Genomic DNA, 14,597 nt, shown 5'->3' with positions numbered 1-14,597 from the left:
AGATGCAGGAAACATGTTCCCGATATTGGGGAGTCCAGAACAAGGGGCCACAGTTTAAGAATAAGGGGTAGGCCATTTAGAACGGAGATGAGAAAAACTTTTTCTGTCAGAGAGTTGTAAATCTGTGGAATTCTCTGCCACAGAAGGCAGTGGAGGTCAATTCACTGGATGAATTTAAAAGAGAGTTAGATAGAGCTCTAGGGGCTAGTGGAATCAAGGGATATGGGGAGAAGGCAGGCACGGGTTACTGATTGTGGATGATCTGCCATGATCACAATGAATGGCGGTGCTGGCTCGAAGGGCCAAATGGCCTCCTCCTGCACCTATTTTCTATTTTTCTATGTTTCTATGAAACAAGCCCTTTGGCCCACCGAGTCCAGGTGCTGGCTTACATTAAAAAATGCACAACGTATTGGAGTAACTCAGTGGGTCAGGCAGCATCTGTGGAGAACATGGATAGGTGACATTCAGAGTGGGGACCCACTTCGTCCTCTCCCTGTAGCTGTAGGAAGAAGTGTCTCGACCTGAAACGTCACCTATCCATGTTCTCCAGAGATGCTGCCTGACCCACTGAGTTACTCCAGCACTCTGTGAAACATCACCTATCCATGTTCCCCAGAGATGCTGCCTGACCCGCTGAGTTACTCCAGCACTCTGTGAAACGTCACCTATCCATGTTCTCCAGAGATGCTGCCTGACCCGCTGAGTTACTCCAGCACTCTGTGTCTTTATTTTTTGCCTTTTAAAAGTGGTTAAGAAGGTGGCTCGTGAGGGCATTTGGGGACAGGTAATCAATGTTGGCCTTGCCCGCGACACTCAGATCCTGAAAATCAGCACAAAAGAATCTTGTTTTGAATGGAAATATAGACATGCCGTGGCCCTGCCAACCTTTTTGAGGCCAGACCTCTTGTCACAGTCTCTGCTCTCTGACACAGAGTCATTGTCTGATCACAGTGGAGCAGAACTAATCCACGCTGTCAACTCCTGATGTTCCAGCTTGGTCACAAGCACAGGCTCCATGACAAATGACCACAGACACAACAGGCCATTGAACCTTGCGATTGTTTTGCGGATCATATCTCCGGTCGCTCTGCGGCCTAACATCATGGAGCTGGCGGCCTTGCTCGGGACTGACTTTGAGCTCCACCGTGGGGCTGTGGACTTACCATCGGAGCCTGCGATCCGTTGCCTGGGATCGATGCTCCAACCGCGGCCTGCGGATTTCAACATTGAGGAGTTCGCAGTCTCGGGTAGAGGCCGATGTCGGGAAGCTCTAGGCCGCAGAAGGTTCGACCAGCCCCGACCCGGGGTAGATCGCCCGGAGCGGGGGAGCTGAGATTACCCCCTGATGCAGGAGCTTGATCGCCCCGACACGGAGGGCCCGGCCGCCGGTTACGGGAGTCAAGATCGTCCGGTCAACGGTAGGCTCGAGGCCCCCGACCGTGGAGAACAAAGCAGGGAAGAGATTGAACTTTATTTTGCTTTCCATCACAGTGAGGAATGTGGAGGAGTCACTGTGGTGGATGTTCATGTTAATGTTTGTTTTGTGTGCCCTGTTGCTTTTTATTGTTATGACTGTGTGCAAATGAAGTTCCTCGTACGTTGCAAAACATAGTTGGCTAATAAAGTATTATTGTGATTATGAACCCAGGCCACACAGAACAGTACAGCCTCAGGCCATTCAGCCAGTGCCCAACATGATGTCAAGTGATCCATATCCCTCCGTCCCCTACACATCCATGTGACTATCCAAAACCCTCTTAACCGCCATCATTGTATCCCCATCCACACCCAGCCATGGCAGCGCTTTCCAGGTACTCCCCACCCTCTGTGTAAAGCAAAACCTGAATCCTTTAAACTTTGCTCTTCCCACCTTAAAGCTAATGCCTCTAGTCTTTGACATGGGGGCGTGGCTGTGTTCTGCAACTGCAGCTCACCGGCAGTCTCTCTGTCTTTTTTTTGTTTTTGTCTATTGTCATCATTTAAATGTTTCTTTTGATTTATTTTTAACTCTGTATATGTGGGGGGGGGTTGGGGGAAACCTTTTTTCCAATCTCCTCCTCAACGGAGATGCGACCTTTACCGTGTTGTGTCTCCGTTCGCGCTACGGCCTAACACCGTGGAGTCGGCGGCCTCCAGCTGGGATCGACCTTGAAGACTCCGGTCGCAGGGCCTGGACTTACCATCTCGGAGGCTTCGGCCGTGGGCCCTGCAGACCGCAACATCGGGAGTTCGCAGGTCCCTGGCTGGCGACCGGCTTTCCGGAGCTCCAGCCGTAGCAGCTTCGACCACCCTGAGGCGCGAGGTACGATCGACCCGCTCGCAGGCCCTTCATCGCCCTGCGTGGCCTGGCCGCGGCACTTTCCATCGCCCGGTGGGGGCTCAGGACCTTCATTGGCCTGCTCGGCTCGGCCCTGGGACTTTCCATCGCCCGGTGGGGGCTTCAAAAGTCGGGAGCCTCGATCGCCTCGTGGCACCACGGGAGAAGAATGAGGAGGAGATAAGACTTTTCTTTGCCTTCCATCACAGTGAGGGTATGCCTGAGCAATCACTGTGATGGCTGTTTGTGTTAAAATTGTAATTGTGTGTCTTGTGTTCTTTATTGTCTACTGCCGGACCCTGACGTGAGAGGACGCTGGCGCTATTTGTTCGCCGCTTCTCCGTCAGGACAGTTCGTTTGTTTGTTTTTATGCCTTGACTGTTTTGTAAAGCGTCTTTGAGCATTTGGAAAAGCGCTACATAAAATAAATGTTTTATTATTATTATTATTATTACATGTTCGGCACAGACAATGTGGGCCACAGGACCTGCTTTGGTGCTGTACCCACCCTTTCACCCGGGGGAAAAGAGGTTCTGACTAGGGATGCCAACTATCTCACTCCCAAATAAGGGACAAGGTGACGTCACCGCCCCGCGCCCCACGTGACCTCACCCAGCCAGCGGCCATGTGCTCCCGCTTCACCAATGGCGGCAGCCCGGGCCGGGAGGCGGGTTGCTACGCAGCTTCCGTTAGGCGGCGCCCGGGCCTACACTGTCCGGACCTACAGCATCCGGGCCCTACAGCTTCCGGGTCTAGTGTCCGGGCCTACAGTTTCCGGGCCTACAGTGTCCGGGCCTACAGTGTCCGGGCCTACAGTGTCCGGGCCTACAGTGTCCGGGCCTACACTGTCCGGGCCTACAGTGTCCGGGCCTACAGTGTCCGGGCCTACACTGTCCAGGCCTACAGTGTCCAGGCCTACAGTGTCCGGGGCATACAGTGTCCGGGCCTACAGTGTCCGGACCTACAGTGTCCGGGCCTACAGTGTCCGGGCCTACAGTGTCCGGGCCTACAGTGTCCGGGCCTACAGTGTCCGGGCCTACAGTGTCCGGGCCTACAGCGCCCCCCCCACTCCCCCCCCCCCCCCCCCCCCCGGGCCTAATACGGGACAAACCAATTTAGCCCAAAATAGGGGATATCCCGGCTAATACGGGACAGTTGTCAACCCTAGTTCTGACTGTCTGCGTCTCACAAACTAATCTCCTCTGCCTGCACGTGATCCATATCCCGCCACACCCTGCATATCCATGTGCCGATCCAAAACCTTAAACCCCGTAATCGTATCTGCCTCCACCACCCCTAGCAGCACGTTCCAGGCACCCACCCACATCTGTGTGTAAATAAGACCTGCCCTGTACATTGAAACTTTGGCCCTCTCTCTGTAAAGCTATGCCCTCTAGTCTTTGACACTTCCACCCTGGGAGAAAGGTTCTGACCATCCACACTATCTATGCCTCTCATAAATTAACCTCGTCTGCCTGCACGTAATCCATATCCCTCCAATCCTTCCATATCCATGTGCCGATATAAAAGCCTCTTAAATGCCACAGACGTATCTGCTTCCAACTCGGGCGGTCATGTTGGCGCAGCGGTAGAGTTGCTGCCTTACAACGAATGCAGCGCCGGAGACCCGGGTACCATACCGACTACGGGTGCTGTCTGTACGGAGTTTGTACGTTCTCCCCGTGACCTGCGTGGGTTATCTCCGAGATCTTCGGTTTCCTCCCACACTCCAAAGTTGTACAGGTTTGTGAGTTAATTGGCTTGGTAAATGTAATAATTGTCCCTAGTGGGTGCAGGATAGTGTTAATGTGCGGGGATCGCTGGGTGGCGCGGACCCGGTGGGCCGAAGGGCCTGTTTCCGCGCTGTATCACTAAACTAAACTAAACACGACCCTGGGTGGCGTGTTCTAAAAACTCTCCACCTTTGGTGTAAAATAAACACGTACCTTCATCAGGAGATAAAATTGGCGTGTCAAAAATGTAATGCTACGGTGGTTATGGGAGATTTCAACATGCAGGTAGACTGGGAAAATCAGGTTGGAAATGGACCCCAGGAAAGAGAGTTTGTAGAGTGCCTTCGAGATGGATTCTTAGAACAGCTTGTACTGGAGCCTACCAGGGAGAAGGCAATTCTGGATTTAGTGTTGTGTAATGATCCTGATCTGATAAGGGGACTAGAGGTAAAAGAGCCATTAGGAGGCAGTGATCACAACATGATAAGTTTTACTCTGCAAATGGAAAGGCAGAAGGGAAAATCGGAAGTGTCGGTATTACAGTATAGCAAAGGAGATTACAGAGGCATGAGGCAGGAGCTGGCCAAAATTGATTGGAAGGAGGCCCTAGCAGGGAAGACGGTAGAACAGCAATGGCAGGTATTCCTGGGAATAATGCAGAGGTTGCAGGATCAATTTATTCCAAAGAGGTGGAAAGACTCTAAGGGGAGTAGAGACACCTGTGGCTGACAAGGGAAGTCAGGGACAGCATAAAAATTAAGGAGAGGAAGTATAACATAGCAAAGAAGAATGGGAAGACAGAGGATTGGGACTCTTTTAAAGAGCAACAAAAGTTAACTAAAAAGGCAATACGGGGAGAAAAGATGAGGTACGAGGGTAAACTAGCCAATAATATAAAGGAGGATAGCAAAAGTTTTTTTAGGTACGTGAAGAGGAAAAAAATAGTCAAGGCAAATGCGGGTCCCTTGAAGACAGAAGCAGGGGAATTTATTATGGGGAACAAAGAAATGGCAGACGAGTTAAACCGTTACTTTGGATCTGTCTTCACTGAGGAAGATACACACAATCTCCCAAATGTTCTAGGGGCCGGAGAACCTAGGGTGATGGAGGAACTGAAGGAAATCCACATTAGGCAGGAAATGGTTTTGGGTAGACTGATGGGACTGAAGGCTGATAAATCCCCAGGGCCTGATGGTCTGCATCCCAGAGTACTTAAGGAGGTGGCTCTAGAAATAGTGGAAGCATTGGAGATCATTTTTCAATGTTCTATAGATTCAGGATAAGTTCCTGTGGATTGGAGGATAGCAAATGTTATCCCACTTTTTAAGAAAGGAGGGAGAGAGAAAATGGGTAATTATAGACCAGTTAGTCTGACATCAGTGGTGGGGAAGATGCTGGAGTCAATTATAAAAGACGAAATTGCTGAGCATTTGGATAGCAGTAACGGGATCATTCCGAGTCAGCATGGATTTACGAAGGGGAAATCATGCTTGACAAATCTACTGGAATTTTTTGAGGATGTAACTAGGAAAATTGACAAGGGAGAGTCAGTGGATGTGGTGTACCTCGACTTTCAGAAAGCCTTCGACAAGGTCCCACATAGGAGATTAGTGGGCAAAATTAGGGCACATGGTATTGGGGGTAGGGTACTGACATGGATAGAAAATTGGTTGACAGACAGAAAGCAAAGAGTGGGGATAAATGGGTCCCTTTCGGAATGGCAGGCAGTGACCAGTGGGGTACCGCAAGGTTCGGTGCTGGGACCCCAGCTATTTACGATATACATTAATGACTTAGACGAAGGGATTAAAAGTACCATTAGCAAATTTGCAGATGATACTAAGTTGGGGGGTAGTGTGAATTGTGAGGAAGATGCAATAAGGCTGCAGGGTGACTTGGACAGGTTGTGTGAGTGGGCGGATACATGGCAGATGCAGTTTAATGTAGATAAGTGTGAGGTTATTCACTTTGGAAGTAAGAATAGAAAGGCAGATTATTATCTGAATGGTGTCAAGTTAGGAGGAGGGGGAGTTCAACGAGATCTGGGTGTCCTAGTGCATCAGTCAATGAAAGGAAGCATGCAGGTACAGCAGGCAGTGAAGAAAGCCAATGGAATGTTGGCCTTCGTAACAAGAGGAGTTGAGTATAGGAGCAAAGAGGTCCTTCTACAGTTGTACCGGGCCCTGGTGAGACCGCACCTGGAGTACTGTGTGCAGTTTTGGTCTCCAAATTTGAGGAAGGATATTCTTGCTATGGAGGGCGTGCAGCGTAGGTTCACTAGGTTAATTCCCGGAATGGCGGGACTGTCGTATGTTGAAAGGCTGGAGCGATTGGGCTTGTATACACTGGAATTTAGAAGGATGAGGGGGGATCTTATTGAAACATATAAGATAATTAGGGGATTGGACACATTAGAGGCAGATAACATGTTCCCAATGTTGGGGGAGTCCAGAACAAGGGGCCACAGTTTAAGAATAAGGGGTAGGCCATTTAGAACGGAGATGAGGAAGAACTTTTTCAGTCAGAGGGTGGTGAAGGTGTGGAATTCTCTGCCTCAGAAGGCAGTGGAGGCCAATTCTCTGAATGCATTCAAGAGAGAGCTGGATAGAGCTCTTAAGGATAGTGGAGTCAGGGGGTATGGGGAGAAGGCAGGAACGGGGTACTGATTGAGAATGATCAGCCATGATCACATTGAATGGCGGTGCTGGCTCGAAGGGCCGAATGGCCTCCTCCTGCACCTATTGTCTATTGTCTATTGTCTAAATCCTTGACTTCTCTGGGGAAAAGATTTCGTCTAACATTGTGACAAAGAAATCTTTGTTCACTCTTGGTGGGTTGGGGCATCTTGGTGGGTTGGGGCATCTGGGTGGGTTGGGGCATCTTGGTGGGTTGGGGCATCTTGGTGGGTTGGGGCATCTGGGTGGGTTGGGGCATCTCGGTGGGTTGGGGCATCTCGGTGGGTTGGGGCATCTCGGTGGGTTGGGGCATCTCGGTGGGTTGGGGCATCTCGGTGGGTTGGGGCATCTGGGTGGGTTGGGGCATCTGGGTGGTTGGGGCATCTGGGTGGGTTGGGGCATCTGGGTGGGTTGGGGCATCTGGGTGGTTGGGGCATCTGGGTGGGTTGGGGCATCTAGGTGGGTTGGGGCATCTCGGTGGGTTGGGGCATCTCGGTGGGTTGGGGCATCTTGGTGGGTTGGGGCATCTCGGACGCCACGGACAAGATGGGCCAAAAGGCTCGTATCGATGCTCTATGTTGTCCTGAGATTCCACTGGACTCACGGAAACAGGCCGTTCAGCCCAACTCATCCACCCTGACCAAGACGCACAATCTAATCTTGGCCCATTTGCCCGCGTTTGGCTCACGTGCCTCTGAACATTTCCAGAGATGCTGCCTGACCCACTGAGTCCTTTCGGCACTTTGTGTTCCATTATGTGCAGTTCCTTCTGTTTACTTTAGAGATACAGTGCGAAAACAGGCCCTTCGGCCCGCGAGTCCACACCAACCAGCGATCCCCACACACTAACACTATCCTGCACACACACCAGGGACAATTTACAATTATACCAAGCCAATTAGCCTACAAACCTGGGGTAGACACAAAATGCTGGAGTAACTCAGCGGGTCAGGCAGCATCTCTGGAGAGAAGGAATGGGTGGCGTTTCGGGTCGAGACCCTTCTTCAGACTCCAAAATGTGTAGGAAAAAAAATTGCAGATGCTGGTTTAAATCGAAGGTTATCCATTCCTTCTTTCCCGAGATGCTGCCTGACCCGCTGAGTTGCTCCAGCATTTTGTGTCTACCTTCGATTTAAACCTGCATCTGCAGTTTTTGGAGTGTGGGAGAAAACTGGAGCATTCGGAGAAAACTCACGCAAGTCATTGAGGAGAAGGTACAAACTCGGTACAGACAGCACCCATAGTTGGTGTAATGTCCGGTGTAAGACCCTGTTGTGACTAGCACAATGAATATAGGTCCGACATCTTGTAAGAAGATTTTTAATATATTTTATTTTTATTTTTATTAGCAAGGAAGAAAGAGAATTACAAATATAAAGGTTATGGGGATAGATCCAGGAGAAGATGAGTATAGTTGTACATCCAACCCTAAACTCAAGTTTTAACTTTAGTTTCAAATTTTAGTTTTGTGTCAAACCCATTTACTTTTTTAAAAATTCAATAAATGGAGACCAAATTTTTTAAAATTCAATTAAGACAAACCTTATTTTATCCAAATGCAAGGTCTCGGTCATTTCTGTAATCCACATTTTAATTGTGGGAGTTACTGTTTTTTCCCAAAATTTAAGTATTAATTTTTTCACAGTTATTAAACTGTAGTCAAGAAAATGTCTCTGACTTATCATAAAGTTTGTAATGTGATATGATACTCCTAATATTATTAATTTTGGATTTAAGTCCAGTTGGTTATCGATAACTTTGGAAATAGTTTTAAAAATACCGATCCAAAAATTTTGCATATTTGTACAAGTCACAAAAGCGTGAGTTAAATTGGCTTCTTGAAATTGACATTTATCATAAATAGGGGAAATACTTGGAAAGATCCTGTTTAATTTTGTCTTCGAATAGTGTAGTCTGTGTAGTATTTTAAATTGTATTAATGAGTGTCTAGTATTTAACGAGCATTGATGTATGTGTTGTAAACGTTCGTCCCATATGTCCCATATGGGTTGAGCCAATTCGTCCTCCCATGCTCGTCTATGTGATTCTGATGACGGAATGTCGGTATCTAAAAGAGTATTATAAATATAAGATATTCATTTATTTGTATTGTAATGACGGTTCAAACATTTATCAAGAATTCCTGGGCCTCTAAATCTATATTCTTGCGTATGTCATTTTACATAATCTCTAAGTTGTAAATATCTAAAATAATTATTAGCATGTAACCCGAACTTCTGTTGTAATTCCTGAAAAGAGAGAAAAGTTCCCTTATGATAGAGGTCTCCCACCGTTTTAATTACATAACTTTTCCATTGAACAAATCCACTATCTAAGACAGACGGTTTGAAAGAAGGATTATTTACAATAGGTAGGAAGAAAGATAAATTACTCAATTTTAAGGTGAGTTTTAATTGTTTCCAGATACGGATAACACTATGTATAATCGGATTTCCTCCATATGTTTTTTTATTCAAATTTATTGGGGCTAATAGGATCGCACCGATGTCAAATGGTAAACAATCCTCCTTCTCCAATAATAATCCCCCACCAGGAAACTTCTAGAAAAACACCTGACCTCAGACACGAGGCAAAAGCACATTTGCCAACTTCTGCTTTTGGCGTCAAGGGGGCACTGGCATTAGTATTACATATACATCACAGTCGGGATGGAGCCCGGGCGCGTGGCGCTGGGAGGCAGCAACTCTGCCGCTGTGCCACCGTTTGTTTCTCCGCTGTGTGCAGGGAGGTAGTGGCTGAATGGTTTTGCTTTCCGCGCAGGTGGGCGTGCCGGGCTGGATGGATCTCATCGCCACGCTTGCACTGCTCAGTGTGCAGGGGCTGAAGGCCTGGGGCTGCATGGCGGGATGCCGGTGTTACAGCGCGACGCTGGAGTGTGGATCTCTGGGCTTGACTGCAGTCCCCAACAACATTCCCACCTTCATCCAGGTAGGGTCGGTCCCTCAGTGCTCCGTGCGGCCAGCGAGGGCACTGGGGGTTTATTTAATCAAAATATGTATTCAATAGATAATAGACAATAGGTGCAGGAGGAGGCCATTCGGCCCTTCATAGAAACATAGAAACATAGAAAATAGGTGCAGGAGTAGGCCATTCGGCCCTTCGAGTCTGCACCGCCATTCAATATGATCATGGCTGATCATCCAACTCAGTAACCTGTACCTGCCTTCTCTCCATACCCCCTGGTCCCTTTAGCCACAAGGGCCACATCTAACTCCCTCTTAAATATAGCTAATGAACTGGCCTCAACTACCTTCTGTGGCAGAGAATTCCACAGATTCACCACTCTGTGTGTGAAAAAAACCTTTCTCATCTCGGTCCTAAAAGACTTCCCCCTTATCCTTAAACTGTGACCCCTTGTTCTGAACTTCCCCAACATCGGGAACAATCTTCCTGCATCTAGCCTGTCCAACCCCTTAAGAATTTTGTAAGTTTCTATAAGATCCCCCCTCAATCTTCTAAATTCCAGCGAGTACAAACCGAGTCTCTCCAGTCTTTCTTCATATGAAAGTCCCGCCATCCCAGGAATCAATCTGGTGAACCTTCTCTGTACTCCCTCTATGGCCCTTCGAGCCAGCACCGCCATTCTATGTGATCATGGCTGATCATTCTCAATCAGTACCCCGTTCCTGCCTTCTCCCCATACCCCCTGACTCCGCTATCCTTAAGAGCTCTATCTAGCTCTCTCTTGAATGCATCCAGTGAATCGGCCTCCACTGCCTTCTGAGGTAGAGAATTCCACAGATTTACAACTCTCTGACTGAAAATGTTTTTCCTCATCTCCGTTCTAAATGGCCTACCCCTTATTCTTAAACTGTGGCCCCTTGTTCTGGACTCCCCCAACATTGGGAACATGTTTCCTGCCTCTAACGTGTCCAACCCCTTAATAATCTTATATTATTAAAAATAATATTTACAATACAATAAAACAATAAAACAAAACAGGACCCACCACCATAATACAAAGACAAACAAATATACTAAATGAACTACTGTACGTAGTTTACACCCCAGCGGTATGAACATTGACTTCTCCAACTTCAGATAGTTCCTCTTTCCCTCTCTATCCCCCCCCCCTTTCCGAGTTCTCCCACTTGTCTTCCTGTCTCCAACTACATCCTATCTTTGTCCCGCCTCCTCCCCTGACATCAGTCTGAAGAATGGTCTCGACCCGTTCCTTCTCTCCAGAGATGCTGCCTGACCCACTGAGTTACTCCAGCATTTTGTGTTTACCTACTGTACAACAATGTTACCATCCTTGTCCAGGATGCATTCCACCCCCCCTCCCCCCCGCGGTGCCCAGCGGTCCCAGAAATCCCCCGGGTGCCCGTGGACAGCGCGCGGTCCCTCTCCAACCCCACCCGGGCGCGGACATAACCCCGGAAAAGGGGCAGGCAGCCGGCTCGGGCAGAGTCCTCTTCCCCCTGGCGCCGTGACTCATGGATGGCCAACTTGGCCAGGCCCAGGAGCAACCCAACCAGGACATCCTCGGCCCTGCCCTCTCCCTTACGCACAGGGTGTCCAAACATGAGGATGGTGGGTGTGAAGTGCAGCCAGAAGGGCAAGGAGCAGCCCCTTTAGATATTGGAACAGGGGCTGCAACCTCACACACTCCATGTACACGTGGTACACAGACTCACACACTCCATGTACATGTGGTACACAGACTCACACACTCCATGTACATGTGGTACACAGACTCACACACTCCATGTACACGTGGTACACAGACTCACACACTCCATGTACACGTGGTACACAGACTCACACACTCCATGTACACGTGGTACACAGACTCACACACTCCATGTACACGTGGTACACAGACTCACGCCATGTACACATGGAACACACACACACTCCACGTACACGTGGTACACAGATTCACACACTCCATGTACACACGGAACACAATATACATTAATGATTTGGATGAATTTACAATATATATTAGTGACTTGGATTAAAAGTACCATTAGCAAATTTGCAGATGATACAAAGCTGGGTGGCAGTGTGAACTGTGAGGAAGATGCTATGAGGTTGCAGGGTGACTTGGACAGGTTGTGTGAGTGGGCGGACACATGGCAGATGCAGTTTAATGCAGATTATAACACAGACTCACACACTCCATGTACACGTGGTACGCACACTCTTCCAGCCTGCAGAAGTGGCAGGCGGCTGGCGAGTCTGTGAACCAACCGCGAGAGGAACAGGTTGCAGGGGACTCCTCGGTGCAATACCCTCCACCCCGGGGCCCCGATGTAGAGGGGGAGAGAGTCCTGGTGGTGGGTGAACAGAACAAGCTGCCGGAGGAGGGGGTTGATGCAGGTACGGGGCCAACACCTGGATCTTCCGGCACCCTTGTTTCCAGAGGAACCTTTCTGGATCAGACACAAAAACCTGCAGCAACTCGGTGGGTCGGCCAGCATCTGTGGAGAAAAGAAATGGGGTGACGTTACTTTCCTCCAGAGATGCTGCCTGGCCCGCTGAGTCACTCCAGCTTCTTGTGTCCGTCTTCGGTTTAAACCAGCACCTGCAGTTCCTTCCCGCACACTGGAGCCTTACCGGATTATGCGTTTCGCCAGATCAACGGAGATCACGGCCTCCGAGAAGAGTCCCAACGGTTCCGGAACGTTCCGCCCAGGCCGCCTTGTATCGTCTGCCCGATGGTAGAAGTTCGAACAGACTGTTGCAGGGGTGTGAAGAGTCTTTGTGGATGCTGGTGGCTTTTCTGAGGCATCGTGTGTTGTAGATGCCCTCCAAGGCTGGTAACTGTGTTCCGATGGTCCTCTGAGCTCTATGGACTACCCGCTGTAGAGCGGGGAGAGACTGGTCCTTGATGATGCTGCTGGCCTTGCCGAAGCAGCTTGGGGTGTAGATGGAGTCAAGGGAAGGGAGGTTGGTTTGCCTGATGGTCTGGGCTACGTCCAAAATTCTCTGCAGTTTATGAAAGGGATTATTTTTGTGCTTGGATCCCATCAGACGATATTCCTGCAAGACAATAACATCACCCGCATCAGTAGGAAGGACTTCTCCCACCTCTCTGACCTGCAGAACCTCTACATCCAGAATAACAGCCTGGAGACCATCGAGGCCGGGGCATTGGCTCGGCAGCGCTCCCTGCTGGAGCTGGCGCTCAACAGCAACCACATCCAGCAGCTGCACCCGGCCACCTTCCAGGGGCTCGCTCACCTGCGCGTCCTCTACCTGGCAGCCAACCACATCTCCCACCTGGTGGGCCACACCTTCCACGAGCTGCAGGTAGACAGGGAGAGTGGGTGTGGGGGGAAGTGGATGCGTGGGGTGGGGGGGGAGTGAGGGGGAGTGGGGGTGGGGGGGGTGGGTGGGGGGGTGGATGGGGGGGGTGGGGGGTGGGGGGTGGCGGGGAGAGTGGGTGTGGGGGGGAGTGGGTGTGGGGGGGTGGGGGAGAGTGGGTGTGGGGGGAGTGGGTGTGGGGGGGTGGGGGAGAGTGGGTGTGGGGGGAGTGGGTGTGGGTGTGGGTGGGGGGGAGTGGGTGTGGGGGGAAGTGGATGTGTGGGGTGGGGGGGTGTGGGGGGTGGGAGGGTGGGGGGAGTGGGTGTGGGGGGGGTAGAGGGTGTAGGGGGTGGGGGTGGGGGGGGAGTGGGTGTGGGGGGGAGTGGGTGTGGGGGGTAGAGGGTGTGGGTGGGTGTGGGGGGAGTGGGTGTGGGGGGGTAGAGGGTGTGGGTGGGTGGGTGTGGGGGGGGAGTGGGTGTGGGGGGAGTGGGTGTGTGGGGGGGGTAGAGGGTGTGGGGGGGGGAGTGGGTGTGGGGGGAGTGGGTGTGTGGGGGGGGTAGAGGGTGTGGGTGGGTGGGTGTGGGGGGGAGTGGGTGTGGGGGGGTAGAGGGTGTGGGTGGGTGGGTGGGTGGGTGTGGGGGGGGTAGAGGGTGTGGGTGGGAGGGTGTGGGGGGAGTGGGTGTGGGGGGGGTAGAGGGTGTGGGTGGGTGGGTGTGGGGGGGAGTGGGTGTGGGGGGGTAGAGGGTGTGGGTGGGTGGGTGGGTGGGTGTGGGGGGGGGTAGAGGGTGTGGGTGGGAGGGTGTGGGGGGGAGTGGGTGTGGGGGGGTAGAGGGTGTGGGTGGGTGGGTGTGGGGGGGAGTGGGTGTGGGGGGGGTAGAGGGTGTGGGTGGGAGGGTGTGGGGGGGAGTGGGTGTGGGGGGGTAGAGGGTGTGGGTGGGTGGGTGTGGGGGGGAGTGGGTGTGGGGGGGTAGAGGGTGTGGGTGGGTGGGTGGGTGGGTGTGGGGGGGGTAGAGGGTGTGGGTGGGAGGGTGTGGGGGGGAGTGGGTGTGGGGGGGGTAGAGGGTGTGGGTGGGTGGGTGTGGGGGGGGAGTGGGTGTGGGGGGGTAGAGGGTGTGGGTGGGTGGGTGGGTGGGTGTGGGGGGGGTAGAGGGTGTGGGTGGGAGGGTGTGGGGGGGAGTGGGTGTGGGGGGGGTAGAGGGTGTGGGTGGGTGGGTGTGGGGGGGAGTGGGTGTGGGGAGTAGAGGGTGTGGGTGGGTGGGTGGGTGTGGGGGGAGTGGGGGAATGGGAGTGTGGGGGGAGTGGGTGTGGGGGGGAAAGTGGGTGGAGAGTGAGACATGGGTGGTGTGGGGAATGGGAGGTGTGGGGAGGGGGCGGTGTGGGGGGAATGTGGGAACAGGGAGAGTGGAGGTGAGGAATGGGTGTTGTATTTGGCCTCCTCCACATCGGCGAGACTGAGCACTGAGGTTGCCAACTTTCTCACTCCAAATAAGGGACAAAAGATGACGTCACCGCCCCACGTGACCTTACCCAGCCAGCGGCCACGTGCTCCCGCTCCATCAATGGCGGCCGCCCGGGCCAGGAGGCGGGTTGCTACGC

The 14,597-nt window shown here is 51.7% G+C and overlaps 1 protein-coding gene across 4 annotated transcripts in view; it reads left to right on the top strand.

Annotated features, from left to right (window-relative positions):
• Positions 1 to 14,597, top strand: part of LOC144608410 (leucine-rich repeat-containing protein 24-like) — a 32,744-nt gene that overhangs the window by 2,073 nt on the left and 16,074 nt on the right. For all 4 annotated transcript variants that reach the window (XM_078426165.1, XM_078426173.1, XM_078426146.1 and 1 more), the window contains exons 2-3: positions 9,510 to 9,677; positions 12,729 to 13,007. In XM_078426165.1, coding sequence (XP_078282291.1) covers positions 9,528 to 9,677; positions 12,729 to 13,007 — 429 coding nt within the window. In that variant the 5' untranslated portion in view covers positions 9,510 to 9,527. The remainder of the gene's footprint in view (positions 1 to 9,509; positions 9,678 to 12,728; positions 13,008 to 14,597) is intronic.

This window comes from Rhinoraja longicauda, chromosome 2, assembly GCF_053455715.1.
Source record: "Rhinoraja longicauda isolate Sanriku21f chromosome 2, sRhiLon1.1, whole genome shotgun sequence".
Classification (NCBI taxonomy): Eukaryota; Metazoa; Chordata; class Chondrichthyes; order Rajiformes; family Arhynchobatidae; genus Rhinoraja; species Rhinoraja longicauda.
Note: the sequence above shows the minus strand (reverse complement) of the source record. Positions and strands in the feature narration are given on the sequence as shown.